Source organism: Silurus meridionalis, chromosome 9 (genome assembly GCF_014805685.1).
Source record: "Silurus meridionalis isolate SWU-2019-XX chromosome 9, ASM1480568v1, whole genome shotgun sequence".
In the NCBI taxonomy this organism is placed as follows: Eukaryota; Metazoa; Chordata; class Actinopteri; order Siluriformes; family Siluridae; genus Silurus; species Silurus meridionalis.
The window spans coordinates 1663251-1684144 of record NC_060892.1 but is presented as its reverse complement, the minus strand read 5'-3'; the positions used below and the strand labels follow the sequence as shown (position 1 = coordinate 1684144).

The following is a 20894-nucleotide window of genomic DNA, read 5'->3' as shown; positions in this document are numbered from 1 at the left end:
TTTATTTATTTCATAATTTATTTGTTTGTTTCACTTATTTAAAAAATGATCTTGTTCAATGTAATATACTAAATCCGCTCAATGTACGTTTTACCTTTAATTTTGTTAAACATTATAATTGCTATTTATTCTGATTTAAATTATATTTAATATACAATTATTTTAAAATTATTTGTTTATATAATCGATGAAACCTGGTTGGTGTAGAGTTCACATTTCATTTTCAACTTTAGTTTCTGTTTTTGCTTGTTTGTTTATTATTACTATTATTATTATTATTACTATTATTATTATTATTATTATTATTATTATTATTATTAATAATAAATTGAACCCGTAAGCATTTCATGTAATAATTGTTTACTTGTTTAATTATTGTTTATATTATTTATTTTGTTTAATTTTAAACCTGCTTGCTAAATGTTTTACATTAAACTATTATTATTATTATTATTATTATTATTATTATTATTATTATTATTGCTGTTTTTTTTATATCCTGAATCGGATTCTTATGAACTTGACATGAGGATTAAATCATTTTACTGTCGATTTATTCAATATTATTTGTATTTCATATAATAGAATAATCCTGCTTGGTGTACATTCTAAATTTCAATTTCTAATCACTGAAAAAAATTCGGATCATTTTTTTCTCCTAAATCGGATTCTTCTGAAATCATCAGGAGCATTACATAAACTGTAGTTACCCAGTTCCCAGTTTGAGGCCGCACTCATGCGTCGTCCCAAACGGAATACTAGTGCACTACACCGTGTAGCGAACTGACAGGCCACCATACGTTCCCTTAGTACTAGCACTATTTAGTACACTAGTGCGCGGATTGGGACGGAGCCTCTCTCGGTTTCCGTGGCCAGCTCTCCCCTCCCCCACTCCGTATGACGAGCCTAGACTCCTCTCAGCCCCTCCCCCTCCTCCCCTCCCAAAACCATGGGAAGCTTTATAGATCACACAGGGAGACTGCAAAGGCCACGTTCACACTGAGCTCCGAAATAAACCATTCGGAAATCAGAAATAATTCGAAATTATGGTGTATAAATTCATCACACACATCCTAGAAATGCACTAACTAACGCAGTAGTATTACGAGTTAGTTAGTTACAATTCTATGTTTCTGGTTTTGGAATTTACTCAGCCGGCCAATTTTTTTTTTTTACGTTAAATAAAAGCATTAACAAAACAATCAGATTTAGAATCGCTCAAACATTCTTTAAATACCCTTTTCTTTTCAATTGTGTTTTTCTTTTAGAATTTCTAACCAAGTTTTAACCGGTGCTACAATTTCAGCGTAGGAGGCGACGTTAACCAGAAAAAAAACCCACACACTCTCTCTGAGCCCCCTTCACACAAGCCTCACCGCAGGCGTCACGAAAAAGAGGCGGGAAAAAACTCAAACGCGTTTTGATTGGATGCCTTTGGCGTCAGTTATTTCCCTAACGCGTTATCCTATTGGCTGTTCGCTCGAGTGGCTAGGGGGGTTGAGAGGAGGAGAAGGGGGGTGGTGGTTTATCTCTCCATCGCGTGCTGCTCCTGTAGCATCACGGCTTTATTATTCGAACGTGCACGTCCGCCGAAATATATAGTGCGCGTTGGTGAATTATACTTCTGATTTTTGTTTTTGTTCCCCGGAGTGCCGTGGCTCGTGATGTCGTGGCTCGTGTTTTGCTCTGTTTAATCGGATAGACCAAACCGAGGATACGACTGACTGTGTGTGTGTGTGTGTGTGTGTTCTCCGGTGGGCATTTTGAAACTGGACACCGCAGGGCCCTCTTTTCCATGCGGAGGGATACGTTGTTGCTGCTGACAATGTGGATGGAGGAGCTGTAAGATGTCTACCGGGAGAATGAAGCCGTCACTATTGTAGCAAAAAAAAGAGGAAGTGGTGCGTCCGGGAGCGCGAGCCGTTTGGATACTTTGTAACGCTCTGTTTCCGGTCGCGGGTTTCCGCTCTGTCTCTCGGTGTGTGTGTGTGTGTGTGTGTGTCTCCGCTTCCCGGAGGATGGAGTGTAAATAAGGACTCGCGGAGATCCGACGCTTTTTTTTCATGCCTCAGGTCTCGTGCGCAACTTTTTGTTTTGTTTTTTTGTTGACTTGTTTATTGTTTGGGTTTTTTCCTCCTATGAGACTTGGAGGCTTTTCTGCATAAGCGCTGGAGGTGAAGCGGCTCCTACACACAGGTAGCGTGCGTTTACACTCTACTGGAAGTGTGTGTGTGTGTGTGTGTGAGTGTGAGAGAGAGAGAGAGAGATGAAGTCACTTATTGTTGTGTTGAACTTCCATTTCCTCTGATGGCTCTGAGGTGCTCGGGCTGAGGAGCGCTCCAAGAGCAGAGCTGAAGTATTTTTCTGGCTTCTGATGGAGCTCTGTGACTTCCGGTCCGATCTCCTCCAACTCGAGCTGGTGTGTGTGTGTGTGTGTGTGTGTGTGTGTGTGTGTGTGTGTGTGTGTGAGAGAGAGAAGGAGAAGGATTTGTTGCTGAAGTTGGATGTTCATGCAAATCATTTGTTTGCGTTTTTCAACATGCTTCATTTGTCGAGTAAACCGAGTCTAATTGGGCCTATCTGTCTGTCTGTCTGTCTGTCTGTCTGTCTGTCTGTTCACAAACACTTTCCAAATAGTGCTGGTGAAGTTACTCAGGCTGTAGTTGCACGTCTGGCAGGAAATTCCTCATGTCCCCCCACCCCCACTGTCTCTCTCTCTTTCTTTTTCTCAGTCTCTCCCTCTCTTTCTCCTTCTCCCCGTGTCTCTCCCTTACTCTCTGTCTCCCTCTTCCCCCCCCTTTTACTTCGTCACTCTGTTGTCTTTCGCTGCCACTTTTCTTTCTCTACCTGTCTCTCCTTTATTTCTGACACACGCACTCTTTCATTCTCTTTCTGTTCCCATCTCTTTCTCTCTCTTTCTCCCTCTCTCACTCACACACACTCCATTTTTTCTTCTCCAACTCTATTTGTTTCTCCCTCTCTTACATCTACTTCATCTGGCTCTCTTTCTCTCTGTGTCTCACTCTTTGTCTGTCTGTTTTCTTCCCCACTTTCCTTCCCTCTATTTTTATTTTGACCCCCCTTTTCTCTCTCTCTCTCTCTCGCTCTCTCCATCAGAGACATTTCCCCCACTTCTCCTCCGACTCCACAGGTTCTTTTTCTTTTTTACTCGTGTATGGATTTCACAGTTTCCTACTTGGTTTATTTATTTTGTTCTTCAACCCTGAATATTCATAAATACCTCCTTATATTTGACCCTATCTGTGGGTGAGTGTAAGATCTTTCACGTAATATTAGGTTCTGTCCACACGTGTGTGTGCACGTGTGTGTGTGCGTGTGTGTATATATACTTACACGCACACACACATATAGACACTACTTTTTTTCCATATATCTCTTCCCTGAAACTCTTTTCACTCCCTGTAGGTTTGCGTTAGGATTTTGATCTGTATCACAAATCTCCTAAGTAAATCATCCTCTGTCTCTAAATCCCACACCACCAGCAGCACCGCAGGTTGCATACTAAAGCCCTGAGCAGTATGTCATCATACAGCACCACAACAGGTTGTATCACCTGCTAGTGTCCTGCACAACACAGTAGAAACGCCATTCTCGCTAAATACACCACTTTGGACCTCTGCCCTGAGCGTCAGGACGACTGTCGGTCCTTGTTTTTGTCTTGTGTTCGGTTTCACGAGTCCACATTTGATGTTCAAGGCCTCACGTGAACAAGGAAATACCAGAGTGTGGGAAAAGAAACATGAGTGGTCTCTTGAAAAACTGCTGCTGGTGGGTGAAACGACAACCTGTGGCACAGAAGTGATGGAAATATTTGATATAAATATATCCATGGCTTCACTGGGCCTCTTTGAGATCAGCCTGGGGTCTTGCTTTCAAGCTGAGTCTGAGGAAGGAGAGATTGCATCAGGGTGGGGCAAGAACGTTCCAGAAGTTTGACTGTGCATTAGTTTTATCCGTCAATAATTAGTGTATTCTATGCCAATATGTTGTTTTGGGCTCTGAGACGTTTTTTACCTGACCGCTCCGTTTCAGGATCGCAAACCGATAGAACAAGGTTTAATACTTAGTTTCTCGCTGACGGCAGTTTGGAACTTTCTCTTGCAGGGCTCTTTAAAGACAGCGGGGCATGAACGAGCAGCAGGGCCACAGAATGGCGGTCGAAACAGATAAGGAACTCAGCGACCTCTTGGATTTTAGTGCGGTAAGAGAGTGAATATATGGTGTGTGTGTTGGGGAGGGTGTGTGTGTGTGTGTGTTGGGGGGTCAGGGGAACGCAGGGGATTGGGGAAGGGGAAGATAAGGGGGTCAAGGTGGTGCAGAGTCAGGCTTAGTGGAAGAAACACTCGGAGTTCATTACCTGCTTGTGATCTTCTGTTGAAATGTGCAGCGGTGTGTGAATTTGATCCGTGTTTCAGAAATTTAAAGGCACATGGATCCTTTAGTGTGTGTGTGTGTGTGTGTGTGTGTGTGTGTGTGTGTGTGTGTGTGTGTGTGTGTGTGTGGTGAGGACAGAACTGTCAGTTCCATGTCGAATCCATGACTACATTCACTCCTCACTTGCTTTTCCTGAACAGTGTGTGCATTAGGTCCAGGTACCTGGAGTACATAAGGTACTCGGAGACATCGAAGCATGTTGTGCAAATGATTTCGCTCCATTTTATTTTTCATACTTTATAATTTCTTCATCTTATTTCATTTTTCTGGTACCATCAAAACATGCCAGATGTTTTCTTTTACGACGTTTTCATGCCTGAGGTTTTTCTAGCGATACGTAGTGATGTAGTATAATCAGGTTTTAGGTGTTTATGTTAACTATTAGTTCAGAAAGTATGAGTTTGTAATTGTATTCAATTCTATTAATGTATATAAAAGTGAATTTTCTCATTCCGCCCACTTCCACTAGGAATTTACAACCCGTTATATTGGATGTCTGCACGGCACATTAGAGGAAAACGTTTAAAAGGGTTCAGGAGGTGAAAAACGATGATCAGCTCACATCCTGTCATGATTTATATAAAGGCTGAAATCAAATGCCCCAAATCAGTGTAGAAAACCGTAAAGAATGTGGAAGAGGTGAACGCTCTCCATTCTGTGAAGCGCTGATGGACGTCGGAAATCCAGAGGAAATCCAGAGTAGGAAGAAAAACACTGTGGGTTGGTCTTCACGTGGGTTGAACGTCTACGTTCAGGACGTGGTGATGTGGTCGTATTTGAGCGGTCACATGGTTAGACGTTTTTTTTAAGGCACGGTGAAGGACAGGTTTTGTTTAATACGTATTGTTCTGTATACTGAAGCCGTCTTGAGGCTTTGACGCATGCTGGTTTTATTTATTAATCTTTTTCCTTTGTTTTTTTTTGTTTTCTTTCTCTGCATTAGATGTTTGCACCACCTGTAGCCAACGGGAAGACTCGACCAACCACTCTGGCCAGCAGTCAGTTTGGTGGCTCAGGTGAGTTTCTTCTATTCACTGGAATAACTTCACGTTCCGAGTCACAGGTTGCTATGATTTTGCTTCTCCCACCCGCTTCGTTTTGACACTTTTCCTTGTCGACACACCAAACATTTTAGCGAATGGGAACAATCTGAGAACAAAGGGTTAAACTGAGGTCTCTAAATGACACCCCCCACACACACACACACACACACACACACACACACACACACACACACACACACACTCTCTCCTTATCCACACCGTAGCATATAAAACACTCCTCCCTCTGAACAACAGAACACTTTCTCCCCCTGCCGACTCGCAGGAAACGGCTCTGCGCTGAAACAAAGCTCAGTCCTTTCACCCCTCCATGCTTTTTCAAGAGCTCCACAGAGGGTCTGGCATGAAGATAGCAAAAACACACGTCGAGAAAAAACAAGAGAGGCATTTTTTTAAACAATTAAAATAAAATCCCTCATGAGTCGGTCAGTTGGCCGTCACAACAGCCACGTGGATTCGTCCGGGTTTGACGAGACGACTTTAAGAATGAGGGAGGGGTTAAGAGTCTCGGGGGGGGTTTAATTCGTTCATCTCTGCAGAAGGGGATGTAACATCTCTCTGTAGAAATGATCAGAGAGTGGAGTTGACGCTGGAGTGTAAAAAAGAAGTTGAACTGCAAGAATTTATTTTGAATGAAGTAAAGGTCATTCATGCTGTGGCAGTTTCTCAAGACAAAAGTGCTCTAAAGGGTGCTAATTGCATTAAAAACCCTGCTCCACCCCCAACCACAACCACAGCTCACCACCCACTCACTTCTCTGGTGTGTATCTGCACACCCGTGTTCGCGGGAGAGCTCCTGCAGGCTCACCTCCACATCTGCCCGTCTCCCATCTCGCACCTTCGCAAGAACTCAAAAGTTTCTCCTCTTCTCCTCGAGAGGGTTTGGGTTTAACTTCAGAGGTCTGCGTCTCCACATCTGGGATTTGACTCTCCCCCAGTTTTGCTCGTGTGTAATATTTTGGTCTTGGCGTTGGCAATAATAGTCGAGTGCTGATTTATAAGTAAAACTCCTTCATGACGATATGATCACCCACAAGAACCTGTTCCCGGCGTATCGAAACCGTACGCAGGGTTCATTCATTTTAAAGCCCGAGTGTCAAATCTGCGAGCGGAGCGACGTATACGCAGGGTTTTTAAACTTCGCAGAAGGTCTATAGATCGGTTTGAGAACATCATACGCTCGAACCAAGTCCTCGCAAACCATCGCCTCGCTCTCTCTTCCTTCCTCTCGCTTTCACGTCGCGCACCTTCACGTGGAAAGTGCCGTTCGGTGCCCACTTCATTTGCCATGCCACCCGCGTAGACTGCATAGATCACGTCTGTCAGCGTGGATGTCGCTATTTGCACTGCTTTGTTATTTTCATCACTCATGCTCAGCCTTCAGCCGCCACGATCGCCGGAGCCCCCCCCTCTCAAAAGGGGAATATGAATATTCATAAAGCGACTGCATTAATATGCACAATTATGCAAATCAGCATGCAATTAAGCCGTGTGTCTCTGGAGAGCTTAGCGAGCATTAAGGCATAAAACAGGCTGAGAAAGAAGAGGGTTCTTCGAAAATTAGACTCTGTATGTTCTCATAAATTCTTTTGGAAACAGATGCTCTCTCTATATGTGTGTATCTACCTAACGTTATACATACGAAGCCGTGTATTTGCGGTGTGTGTGTGTGTGTGTGTGTGTCCTGCTCGGAAATGCTTTATGTCTCGAGCTCTGTCGTTTCTCATTTTTGACATCCTAATGAACGCGCTCTCTTTATAGTCCTGGATATTAATCTTTGATGAATGACATGGATTCGCCCATTAGGGCTGTACGTCTGATGCCCCAATCGAGATGAGATCCATAGCTGAAGCTCTCGTTTTAGATTTATTTTTTAATATATAAAGGCTTCACAAACCAAATGTCAAAAGAAACCCATGCGAATAAGCACAGAAGGAACCGAATAAATATATTTAATTATTAATTTTTTTTTCTTGACTTGAATCTGCTGAGCTTCTCTTCACCGTCTGTCGCTGACTTTTCTGGCGTTTCTGTTGCAGGATTGGATGAACGCGGTTCCTCCGGTCCCTGGGCTGCCGGGGAACAGGGCAGCCCTTCGTTCAATCATGGACGGGTAAGAAAAGTTGTAAGAAAAAGGAAAAGATGCAATGTTTTATTATGGTTTTATTTATGTTTAATTTTTTTATCTAGAGTTATAGCGAGGGTTCGCACTACAGCGAGCATGACGGCCTGTCTTCACCGTTCCTCAGCACTGGGATTGGTGGTAGGGGTTTTCCTTTTCTTTCTTTTTTTTTTTTTTTTGAGCGTCTTTGTGTCTCTTTCTACACGTGTGTGTGTGTGTGTGTGTGTGATGCTAAAGCCGCTGAGGCAGAAATTCTCCCTTGAGTTTTGACCAACAGTGCCTCTTTGTAGCTGTGCAAGGCCCCTACTTTTGGGGGAGGGGCCGCCTTCCAACTTTCATCCTCCGGCACTGGATTTTATTTATTTATTTATTTTTGCTGCTCTTTATTTTTGTTTTGTAACTAAATTTAGTTTTTATAAATTTTACTCGCTTTTCATTGTGCATCGTTTTATAACAACATAATGTCATAATAAAAAACAAAGTTATTGACCTTCTGTGTGTTTTCTTTTTTTTTTTTTTTTTTTGCTGTATAGGAAAGAATGAACGTGGACCATATTCATCATTCGGTGGGCAGGTAAGATTAAAGAAAGAGGTGCTGTTAAAGGGAAAAACTCACTCCTACACCCATGTGATCTTTCTCTGACCTGAACTTTCTTACTCGGTCGACTCGGACTAGAATAAATATTTCTGTGTGGTTTGTGCAGCAAGGGTTCCTGCCTTCAGACATCGTGATGGCCAACGCTGATGCCATGTCTCCATCAGGCCTGAAGTCTGGCTCTCAGTTTTACCCCACGTTCTCCAACAACCCTCGGAGACGCCCTCCAGAAGCAAACATGGGTAAGATGGAGGGGGAAAAAATGAAATTTCAGAACGAGAATTTCGCTTGACGCCATCATGAACGTTTTTCTTGTTTTCTTTATGTTTTGTAGACACCCAGCCAAAAAAGATTAGGAAGCCACCAGGACTTCCGTCTTCTGTAAGTACATACAACTCCGTCTACCCACCCACCCTTTTCCTCCTTCAGAACTCAAGTTCAGCACCAGCAGTTTTGTGACAGGAGTCGTGCACTTGCACTGGAACCAAGTATCTGCAGTAAGAACTGGTCCACGGTGGCGTTCGCCTGCACCTTTCTTCTCTTTGTGCTATGTAAAAAAGAAGAAAAAAGAAAAAAAGCATGGCCGTCGCACAGCTGTGCTCCGTAAGCTGCGTACATACTCCGGCTAATTTGGGAAATGCTGAGACTAGTGGGGGGAAAAAAAACCCCGATCAGGTCCAGGTGACTGGAGAAGGAGCTCAGGATTAATATTAATAGTAATAAAATCCTCGCAGGATTCCCGGCACTCATCTGCTTCGACGTATATATTGGCCCGGATTAGTAAATACCACGTTTTGCCAGAGACTGCTGGCACGCACTCGGGGTGGAAAACGTCCATGTTGTGATGAAACGTTTTTAAACAAAGTCATCGCTATAGAAATACACATCCAACAGTTTTGGACATGTTGCACAAACAGGAAGCGGCGGAACGTCTGAAGGTATCCGGACAGGGATTTTTTTTAGACGCGGTTCTACCGAAGGGCCGGTGGTAACTTTAACGTTCGGCTTATAATGTTCAGCTTGTGCCCCGTTCAAAGAGTAATTGTTTTGTCTTGGTCCGAAGCCAAATGAGCTTACCACGTGCCTTCCAGACGCACATAACACACCCCTCCCCCACGCCTTACGCTAGCCTCATATCGACCTGACCACAGGACAATGTCCTTCCCTCGGCATGCTAGTACCAGAAGCGAGTCCCCCTTCTGTGCCCCATTTATTTGTTCCTTCGGTTTTCTTTTTCTTCTTTGTCTCAGTAACGTGTCTTCGCTCAGATTAATAGCTGCCGATGATCATGACTTGCCCCCTCCCCAGTCTGTGCTGCTCAGTCTGCTAGGTAACTTCCTGTTACCCAACACCCACTTCTCCAGCAACATGGAGCACTTAGCAATGCTTTACCACCCCGAAGCCTGCACTGACTTTTCTCCAACTTTCAATGGCATTTCTTTACTATTTCTTAGTATTTAGGGTTAGTTTTTTCCAGACGAAAGCTGTATCTCATTTTGTCTTCTCAAGCTCACATCTCTAACTACCATGTGACCAGCGTAGTCTATTTTTTTTCCACTTTCTCTCCCCCTCTCGTTCTGCAAGACCTCTCCCCTTGTCACTTCTCACCACCTCCCCCCCTTATTCCTCTCTTCTCCTTCCCTCCTTCTCCCTCCCTCTCCCCCTCTCTCTCTCTCTCTCTCTCTCTCTCTCTCTCTCTTCAACCCAGCTGCCTGTGGAGTTGGACAGGCTCCAGGAGCAGGCAGATGGCTCTGTAATTAGAAGTGCATCTCTCCGTTCCCTTCCCACTTCTCCCGGTTAAATCAAATTACAGGAAAAAGAGAAATATCAGTTTGCTGGATTTGTCAATTCTCCACCAGCCTCCAAACTACTTTACCCCTGGTATTCGCATATGCACAGTTTCGTACGGATCCGATCGCACACACCGTGGCCCATACACGAAGGAACTCGCGATACGTGGCGGCATGTGGACGTTTCTCGTCATGCGTACCGGAGGAAATGCAAACCGGATTCGGGAAAATAAGTCTCCGCGTTGTGGCGATTCGCGATTCTTCAGAGCGCACGTATTCCAGCATACGCGAGTGCCACAAATAGAGAGCGAACGCTTCGCTCGATCATGTAGAGAAATCCGTCCCGAGGGTGCTCGACTTGATCTGGATGAGGCTTTTAGAGATGCCCTTTTGTACGCGCCCACCCTCTCTTGCTTTTGGCTCATGGGAAAGAGAAAGAGGATGCACAGACTGTGCCGCGACATGGCTGTGGCACCTTTCCCAGCATGCTGTGTTCCCAGTCCCTGTCACTTTATCATGAGGGAGCACTGTGGAAACACTCGCACACGTCATTTACTCAAGAGATTTATATATATTTATATTTAAATAATATTAGGGTTGTGCATCTCCATAACTGAGGGCGATGCGATATGCCAACAATATGATACGTTTAAGATACACATGAATCGGCTACTGATGCGATACGATTCCCCCCCATTGCGATACGATGCGGTGCGATTTCAATTCTGTGCAAAATCCGATTCTCTGCAGTTCAATACAGTGCAGAATGCTCAATTTTCTTGACTTTGTAGGGCAAAAAAAAAACAGACCTACTTTTCATGTTCTGTCTCCAGAAAAACACAGCTCTACCTCTGCCATGTTAATCTTTATTCAGGACACACCTCTGTAATATTCACATAACAGCAGTGCTGCTGAGCAAACACACACACTTGAGAAACAGTTTGGAAGAGAAATCGATCTATATATCAAATATTGGTCACTTTCTTTATAATGAACACACACACACACACGCACACACACATATATATATAATGCAGATTTGTTCTTTCAGTAATTGTTTACGTTTTTTATCTTTTTTTGTGGGTTCCAGGTATATGCCTCCACGTCCGGTGATGAGTATCCTCGAGACGGTGCTGGATATCCAGCCTCTAAACCGGGCCCTGTCTACCCCGGCTCTTTCTACATGCAAGGTGAGCAAATTTCATGGAAGTCTAGGAAACACACAATATTTTTCAGTTAATTATCATCAGGTTGGTAATTGTATTAAAGTCAAGTCAAGAGTCAAGTCAAGTTACTCATATATTTAAGTTACTCATATATATTTTTTTGTGGGTGTATAATCTTTTATTTAAAAATAGAGGGTCTACACCCTTCCTCTGACCCCTGGGCAACGTCTGGGCCTCTGGGCCAGTCAGGATATTCAGCCATGCTGGGCAATTCGCCCCACATCAACCAGCCAGGCTCCTTCACTGCTGTCAATCCACAGGACAGAATGGTGAGTCTCTCTCTCTCTCTCTCTCTCTCTCTCTCTCTCTCTCTATCTCTCTGATATATATTCTCCAAAGCAACACTAATTCAGATGATATAAAATATATTATTTCCTCTAAAAAGTCATTATTATTGATCTGTTATTACTGAGATAGTCGTTAATAACCACGCTGCCATCCTGTTATTCCAGAAGCGCCAGCCGTTGCCTCTCTCCCCACAAAACTACCCTCTTCACGGCGCTGATGTCAACGGCTTCCATTCAGGCTCCGGGGCCTACAACCAGACGTCTTCTATTAACGGAGCAGACAGCATCATGGGTCTGATACTTTTCATGTGTCTAAAGTCTGAAATGCCCTTTTTTTTGGCAGGTTTAATGAAATTAGTGTTGGTATGTTAGTGTTGTTATTATTATTATTATTATTATTAGAGAAGGTGGAAGCTTATTGGTTAAGGAATTGAACAATGAAGCTGAAGGTCATGAGTTCAAATCTCAGGGGAATGAAATTCTAGGATTTAATAATACTGAATAGAAATCTCTTTATTTAATGAATTAGTGGTGATGAAGGGAGAAATATTTGTAGGTTTTCATTTCACTTGTGGTCATAAAGTATAAAATATTTCAGGATTTTGTGTTAATAATATAAATAAATAATTACTAAATCTATGTAAATCTCTAAATACTTTTTTTGTTTTAATATACGTTTAGCCTATCAAGATGTGTGTTTATATTATTATTATTATTATTATTATTGATTCCTTAATTAATTTTCTGTTTTTCTCTTGCAGTCAGTAGAAGTTCAGCTACGGGCAGCTCAGGTGACGAGATTGGAAAAGCCCTAGCCTCGGTGAGTGGGGACTCATTAGTTTTTGCCCCTCAGGCAATATTTTAAAAGTATAATTACTCATTGTGTTTGATGATGCTGGAGATGTTCATGCTAGCTCCTCATACACTTCATGCTTACGCTGGCGTGAAGACAAAACTCGGAGCACTCACGGCATGTTTTATGTATCGCAGATCTACCCTTCAGACCACAACAGCAACAATTTCCCCTCCACACCCTCCACGCCGGTCGGCTCACCCCAAGGTATCGCAGGTACGCCCCGTATCTGACAGTACCGGGATGGTCACATGACCAGTCCGTATGACTTCTTGAAACAAAATTAGATTACACACGGGACATGATGTTGAAGGAAAGGCAGATATTAGATCGGCACTTTGCTCCTGCAGTGTTTGTGAGGACATGAACAGACTGTAAATGAGCGTTCTGTCCTTTTTAAATACATTCTTAGAGCGCCCTCTGCTGCTCCTGATTTGTTACTGCAAGGCAGAGGTTGGGTATTCCTTGCTGCATTCAGGTTGACAAAATTCTCTTCCTCAGGTGCTTCTCAGTGGCCAAGATCTGCGAGCCAGGCAGCTCTTTCACCGAGCTATGAAGGTGGACTCCATGCACTTGTGAGTTTCAAGATCCATTTCTTATAAAATAACCATGATTCTGTATAACAGGGACATATAAAGAGGATTATTATAAATATTATCGTATTATAATTTCTGTCTTTCTTTGCCTTTGCTTTATTCTAACAGCAAAATAAAATGGAGGACCATCTAGAGGAGGCCATCCATGTTCTGCGTAGTCATGCGGTGGGTCAGGGCCCAGGTTCGAGCCTTGGTGGAGCCCATTCAGACGTTCACAGTCTGCTGAGCGCTGTCGCATCTTCTGTTCATAACGGAGCCCTGGGAAACCTTGTTCAGGGATTTTCGGCCGCTGGATTGGCTCTGGGAAACAGACATCCCGCAATGGTAAATTCTGATTTGATGTAACATCATAAAGCATGTGGGTTCCAGTTGTTTGGGTCAGCGTTCGCATTCATCTCAAAGGTGTTCAGTAGAGTTTGGAGGTCTATAGCAGGAGAGCTTCCACACTAAACCATGTAAAGCAGATCTTCACGGGGCTAGCTTTGTGCACAGGGGCGTTGAGATGCTGGAACAGGTTTGGGTCTCCTAGATCGAGTAATGCCGGAGCATTTATATAGAGACATCATAACAGTTTGTGGAAGAACCACATATGGACGTGAAAGTCGGGTGTCCCAAAACTTTTGAGCTGCCTACCACAGCACATTTTAATGCCCTTTCTTTGTGTCGACCTCAGGGTGGAAGTCACCACGATGACCCCGCCTGTCTCCCTCCCAGCAGCAGCCTATTACCCACGTCCCATACCTCGGGCACCCCACAGCCTTCAGGAGCACCGGAGGACTTCACAAGTCAGTACTCACCACGTGTAACCAAATGACCTTCAGACGTGCACAGAGACGGTTGTGATTTTTGCTTATGTTTTGGGTCTCTGACCGCAGGTTTGTCGGGAGGCGTAGCCTCGCACTCCTCAAACAGCAGCGGCGATATCAAGAGGGAAGACAAAGATGATGACGAGAACTCCTCCGTAGCAGATAAGTCTGAAGAAGAAAAGAAGGACTCCAAAGTGTCTCGCAACAGAACGAGGTACGAGATTTAGACTTTGTTTGCCATGTAATACATTCGGTCAATTCTTTTGTATTTTGGTATTTTTTTTTTCAATCCTGCATGCGTGGAATCGTTTGATCGCTCCTGGAACCTCCGGAGAACTGTGTGAAATGCTGTATTTGCGTGTTGATGCGCTCACGCTCTTGAACAAAGGGCCGAGTGTGTGTTCAAAGTGTCTGAGCTTCTCTCAGGCATACTGCTCCCTCTCATGGTGTTCTCCCTCCCCCTCCCCAACTCTCACATTGTTTTCAGAAAGGAGGTGTTTTCCCTCCAGGTCCATTCAAGTTTTTCAGACCAGGGAGAAGAGTAAGTGTATCTCCCACTATAGAATGCACCGCTGAGACGCCTCAAGATCAGTCAATTGTATTTCTGTCGAACATTTTACACATTTACTGTGCTTTATGGAATGCGCGCTCTCTCACTTTCTTACACATACACACTTCGCTCTGCTTGTTTGGTTTTATGGTTTTTGAGATACACAGGCGTGTTCCTTTTCTTTAGATGCACAAAACTCGGTCATGTAGTGATCTGAAGATTGTCTTTGACCAAACAAATCTATAAATCTACACCTAATTCTCATTGAAGAACGGCTTTTTACAGCAGATTTCAGCTGGAATACTTTTGCTATTCCTGCAAGATGTTCTTCACTAGATTTCTTTAGCATTCAGTTCAACGCAGAGATGTTCATCAGGACTCAGGTGCGATGACTGACTGGACTGGCCGTTTCGTGATCCGTATCACTCCAGACGACTGTTTACGCTCTAATTACCGAGGACATATTCGTTGCTTCGGATCATCGTCTTGACGTACGGCGAATTCGGTTCCAATAAACCGCAGTCCAGACGGAACTGCACGATGGTGAAGTACGGAATGGGAGCCGTGTTGAATTAGAATTCCAGGATTTCACATTCCGCTCCAATACAACCTAAACAGTTAAGCTTCCACCTCCGTGTGTGAGTGTGGGGGTGAGGGAGTCTGATCACATCTTCTCTCCTGTTCTCAGTCTTACACATGGTCTTCTGTTGAAGACAAAAATGTCCCATTTGGACTCCACAGAACTTTCTTCCACTGTGAGGTTTTTGTTGTGCTTTTACTGAGTTCGTTGCATAGAAACCAAAGGAACATGCACCTTTCTCAAAAACCATGAAAGATCAGGTATTTCACACTTTTTACAATATCGGAATTTCTGTAATATTATAGAAAAAATGAATCAAATCCCGTCTTGGTTTATTAATTTCCATTTTCTCCAACAGGTTCGTTGATGATGAAAAAGTTTTTTTTAAACAGTGCCTCCTTTCCTCCTTTTTTTTACAGTAAAGACGACGAGGACGATGAAGACCTGCCTGCCGAGGTGAAGATAGAACGGGAGAAAGAGCGACGCGTAGCCAACAACGCCCGTGAGAGGTTGCGAGTCCGGGACATCAACGAGGCCTTCAAAGAGCTGGGCCGCATGTGTCAACTGCACTTGAGCACGGACAAACCGCAGACCAAACTGCTTATTCTTCACCAGGCCGTCAACGTCATCCTCAACCTGGAGCAGCAAGTGCGGGGTCAGTTTCCAGATTAGTGGATCGGTCTCGAAAGATCACTTACTCTCCATTAATAAGAGATTTATACGCATATGAAGTTTAAAAGTCCCATTCTACATGTAGTTCCTATTTGCTGTTATTATGACCTCCACTCTTCTGGGAAGATGTTCCACTAGATTTTGTTTGGAGATCCATTCAGCCACAATGGTGTTAGGAAAGTCAGGTACTGATGTGTGTGAGGTGAGGAGGTCTGGGGTGCGGTCAGCACTCATATTAATTCCAATAAGGTTAGAGCTCTTTAGGAGGACCCTCAAGATCTTTATGGACCTCTGCCTTGTGTGCCACCCAATATTGGTGCAACAGTTTGGAGAAGAACCAGATAAGTCAGGTGTCCAGATACTTTTGCTTGTGTAGTGCAGACGGATTTCTCATTCTCAAAATAATCCAGTCTGTATGTATTTATTAATTATTTATTCCAATCCAGAGAACCGTATTGTCATGTCTCATTAACGTCTCTCTGTTATTTTGCCCTCTGTCTCGACCCCCCCCTTTAGAGCGCAATCTGAACCCGAAGGCGGCGTGTCTGAAGCGACGGGAGGAAGAGAAGGTGTCCGGTGTGGTTGGTGACTCTCCAATGCAGATGCCTGGACCTCACCCTGCTCTGGGAGGAGATGGACACAGTTCTGTCGGTCATATATGATGGTAGGTGTGTGGAGGTTCGGTCTGGACAGATGTTTGATGGTATTTGCGAATGACTTATTGTATTTTTAATTTTTGCAGATCTTTGGCTCATGGAAGAAGTGGCCTTTTTTTTTTTTCTTCTTTTTTTTTTTTTTTAATCTGTCCCTTCATCCTCTACAAAGTGTGCGCGCGAGTGTGATTTCACACGTGTTGACTTGGAAAGTGTCGTCCATGAAATGTAAGAGGTCGCATCTTCACACATCCGGAGACACAAGTGTACTGCCAAACTGACAACCCGTTCTGCTGCACTCCTGATTGTGATTACCAGCGTCAATGTGAAGAACTGTGTATTTTATTTCTCACTTTCTCTCCTCGTTTTTTTTTTTTTTTTTTTTTGCTTCCATGAACTGATGGAACACAGGGATAAATACCGTATTCTGTACCATGGACAGTTCACCCCACGGCTCAGAGTGGGAAGGGAAACATTTTTAATCAAGGACTTGTGCCTAAATAATTGTTTATATATATATATATATATATATATATATATATATATATATATATATATATATATAATATAAATGAGAGACACTGAAGCACATTGCTTACTTGTGTGGAACAAATCTGTTTGGGAGTTGCTTGTAAATAAGCAATGTTTTTACGTAGCTTGGCATTCCCTGCTCAGAGGTACAGTCTTACACGTGTGTTGTGTAACCAAACCCATGTGAAGTGGGAGAGAACCTGTGGTGCTTTTTTTTTTTTTCCCCTCTTTTGTTCCCTTTTTTTCTTTTTTTCCCTCCCTCTCTCTCTCTTTTTTTCCAGAAGGGTTCAAAGGTTGTGTGTTCTGCATATCCCAGCATGCCCTAGTTCTCCACTCATTTCCACCAGTCAGAACAAACGCAAAGCTCACGAGAGCATTTCAAATGTGTCCATATCAAGATGGCCCAAAAATTTGTGGACACCTGACTGTTAACCCGTAGGTTTTTTTCTGAACACCCCGTTTCCACATTTCAGGTGACGTTTTTGCTGTTCTAATAACCTCCACTCCTCTGGGAAGATGTTTCTCATGATTTTGCTGGTGGAGATCCATTTAGCTACAAGGGTGTTAGGTGGAGGTACGGTGAGGAGGCTCAGGGTGCAGTCCAGAGTTCAGCAGGGTTGCAGTTGGAGCTCTATAGGAGGAGATATTCCATGTAAAGCTGATCTCCATCGGGGTTTGGCTGATAAAGTGTAGGGACAATTTAATACCACATCCTGAGACTGAGTCTTATAGTAATTGCGTGTAGATCTTTAAATTGTAAGCACAAATTGTTGAAGAGTCACGTGCGTTGGTGGAAAAGTCCCGTGTCCCGATGCCTCTGCCTGTATAGTATAAAGTTCAATTCTCCTATCTCATGTGTACACCCTGAGTGTGTGACGCCCTGAGGCCCAGCAGTGTGAGAGTTACGGTGTTATTTTAGGGTCATCCCATAGTTCTCAGCTCATACAGCAGATCTGATGATGATGATTCGCAAGAGAGGAAAATATCTTCTGCGACACCGGTTCAGAGGCGCACTCGCTGAAACCTCACACTGAAACCTCACCATGTCCACACGTGCATAAAGGATATTATTTCAACCTGAGCAGAAATGTAAGAACGGATATATATATATATATATCGCTATATATTAAAAAAAAGTATATATTTTGTTAGTATATACATTGTAGATTTATAAATAATAATAAAAAATCACTATTCATTTGAAGTGTAGAATTTATATTGTTCAAAAGGGAGAGAAAAAGAGAGAGGGAGGGAGAGAGAGAAAGAGAGAGAGAGAGAGAGAGAGAGAGAGAGAGAGAGAGAGAGAGAGAGAGAGAATGAGAGGGATAGAAAGAGAGAGAGAGAGGGAGAGAGAGAAAGGGCCCAATGGGATCAAATGACTGGAGATTTCAGAATTTCCCCGGGTGGCATGTCGGTCCTGCGCTCCACACGTCCACACCATTTCCTCTCTACGTCACTGTGTTTAGGCTTCGTTTATCTCCGTCATGAAATCAGGTCCACAGTCGAATCGATTCTCACGGATGACCAGCGTTCCTTCGGTCGGGAAACTCGGCTTACGGCAGATCCGTCCCTGTTCGTGAATTCCTTTCATATTGATTTATTTTTGACAGATTGAAGAGAAGAATCCTGCTCGGCTCTCATCTCACTTTGGAACATATTATGCAGCTGGTTTTTGAATGTACACTCGAATATATCCTCCTTATTTTGCTGTACGTCAGAATACTGCCATGTCACTTCTTTTCTTTCATCGGACAGTATCTAATCCATCTATTTCTGATGAGAAAAAACTTTTTTTTTAATCGTGTGTGGTTACATGGATGATGTATGTAAGATAAATACAGTGTTATGAATGAACATGTCTATAAGTGTGTCTACTGTGGACACTTATGTACCCATATTTCTTTGAGATTACAGGAACACATACGGATTCCTAAACGAGGATGTGACCCCTAATTGACCTTGTGATATACATATATATATTTTTTTTCTTTTTAAACGTGGCCTTGTCATCCTCAAGGCAGTCATATTCGGTGCCTTATTAGTGCCTAGTTTTCTTTCCCTTCTAAAATCATATTCATTTATATTTCAAATGTTCTGAAGTGCTCAAAGTAAATGTATGACTCGAAAGTCTCCTGACCTTTTTTATTTTTTTTCAGGAATTTTTTATTTTTTTTTCCTTCATAAACTTATAAATTTCTAATTAGGTTTGTGTGATTTGTCAGTATGTTGGACTTTTTATTTTTATTTTATTTTTTTTCCCCCTCTCTTATGTGTTTCTGAGAACTCATTATTTGGAAAGCATGTCAAACTTCTGCAGTTTCTACACTTTCCTGCTACCAGTATTTTTATTTTATTTGTCTTTTTTTTTTTTTTTTTTTTGGACCATCAGCCGAATTTCTACAAACAATGCCGTATTATAGGCCTCTAGCAGCGAGGACACAAAAGAGCCAGCGTCTAAAATTTGTATAAAATTATAAAACAGGATCTGATTGGTTAAAAAAAAAAAAAAAGCAACCCTCCATCAATGAAATTCCCAAAAGTTTTCTTGCTGGATCAGTTATGCAAACAGACCGGTGAAGGAAGTTCTTTGTAGGGTGAGGATTATCCCCCTCCCCCCCTCCGTTCTGCATTAGTTTTCTATCGTTCACACGAGACGAAATGATAGATTTGGCCAAGTCTTGCATGTCTGTGCGTGTCCAGTGGCAGATTCTATTTTTATACAATGAGAAGTGTTGCATCTTTTTCAAAATGCAGCATTGAAGAGCAAATTCTGTTGCATCTGAAGTGAAACGTCCTGCCCGACTTTTCTCGACATACACACCACTGTTACACTGTTAAATAGGGGAGATGAACAATACAGAATACTGCTGTTGTGGCTTCAGAGTGCCTCCTGGTGTGTGTGTGTGTGCGTGTGTGTGTGTGTGTGTATGCTGTCTTTTCGGTCTATTATTTCTGTTCTTTATTTTGTTTGTTTTTTTTATAAATATATATAAATCTATATAAAAGTAGGTATTAAGATTCTGTCCTGTATATAACAGTAATGTAGCAATAAATGTGCCATTTTTAATAACAAAAGTTCTTAATCTTTTTTTTGTTTTTGTTTTTCTCAAATGTCCAGGTTTGAATCTTGTATACCTTAAAACGTTAAATAAATAAAAACATGTGATAGAAGGCGTGTCGTTATTTGGACCGCCATCGTACTGCTTCTTTTTCGTCCCAAAAAGAAAAGGAAAGATGGCTCGAACCAAAACAGTGCCGGAGGATAAACACCAGGAACCGAGATGTCTAAGCAGAACATCACCCAGAGCGTCCATCAGCTCACCTTCTTCACATCCTGGTGCCGTCTCTTTCCCAGACAAGCCACGCCTACACATTCTTCTGTCTACCTCATTTGAAAACCTGATCAGACCAGGCCACTGCTTCATGGTCTGGTTCCGATGCTCACATGTTCTACGTGTTCTTTGTAGGAGCTTTGGGTGATGCACATGGGTCAGCAAGGGCTTTCTGATCTCTACACAGCAAACTGAGATGCTCTGTGTTCTGACTCTAGCAGGCAAATCAAGATATTATACTCTAACCCATGGAAAACATATCTTCATGGACCTGGCTTTGTGCACAGGAGATATATCTTTATCTTGATCTGTCATCTTATACAAAAGGAGGCCCACAGTTGTGTGTGGTAACAGTTTGGAAAGAACCATAAATAGCTGGAAAAGTCAAAAGCCGGCTGCACCCCAGGCCTCCTCACCTCAGCTGCATTAGTACCTGACTTTTGCAAACCCTCCTGCTGCACTGATCCTACTTCTGAAGTTGATTAGCCCCCATCACTAATGCACAAATGGCATATTATTACTGTCACTATGAAGCATTGTTGCGTGTGGAAATATGTGGCTTCATACCTTGAAAAGCAAACCTGTGCATACTTGATATCGCCCGGAAATCCGATAAAAACTGAGACCAAGCATCACTGCCATACGAGAGCTATTCTCTCTGCTTGACACCAAACAAGGGCTGGTGTGCCAGAAGATCCAGGAAAGCTGAATAAAAACCAGCTGCTGAATGAACCAAAGGGGTTCGGGTTTAATCATCATACGGAATGAAATGCAGAGTCGGAGCT

General features: G+C 42.9%; 1 protein-coding gene across 3 annotated transcripts; it reads left to right on the top strand.

Annotated features, from left to right (window-relative positions):
- The first annotated feature begins 1527 nt into the window (after positions 1 to 1527).
- Positions 1528 to 19852, top strand: tcf3b (transcription factor 3b). Of its 3 annotated transcripts, XM_046856779.1 has the most exons (21): positions 1529 to 2196; positions 4126 to 4222; positions 5399 to 5471; positions 7556 to 7629; positions 7707 to 7779; positions 8172 to 8212; positions 8343 to 8475; positions 8568 to 8614; positions 11114 to 11213; positions 11382 to 11518; positions 11702 to 11828; positions 12298 to 12356; positions 12527 to 12605; positions 12891 to 12964; positions 13094 to 13309; positions 13659 to 13770; positions 13861 to 14005; positions 14279 to 14332; positions 15341 to 15576; positions 16110 to 16257; positions 16336 to 19852. In XM_046856779.1, exons 2-20 carry the CDS (start codon positions 4148 to 4150, stop codon positions 16253 to 16255), a joined length of 2001 nt encoding a protein of 666 aa, XP_046712735.1. In that variant the 5' UTR covers positions 1529 to 2196; positions 4126 to 4147; the 3' UTR covers positions 16256 to 16257; positions 16336 to 19852. The 3 variants fall into 3 exon arrangements, with proteins under 3 accessions (XP_046712736.1, XP_046712735.1, XP_046712737.1); XM_046856780.1 differs by lacking the exon at positions 14279 to 14332 and having other exon boundaries at positions 1528 to 2196; XM_046856781.1 differs by lacking the exon at positions 4126 to 4222.
- Positions 19853 to 20894: the final 1042 nt, after the last annotated feature.

Coding starts and splice junctions, on each gene's coding strand:
- tcf3b (XM_046856779.1), top strand. CDS start 4,148: ATGAACGAGCAGCAGGGCCACAGAATGGCGGTCGAAACAGATAAGGAA. Junction 8,476..8,567: donor CCCTCCAGAAGCAAACATGG/GTAAGATGGAGG, acceptor TATGTTTTGTAG/ACACCCAGCCAAAAAAGATT. Junction 8,615..11,113: donor CACCAGGACTTCCGTCTTCT/GTAAGTACATAC, acceptor TGTGGGTTCCAG/GTATATGCCTCCACGTCCGG.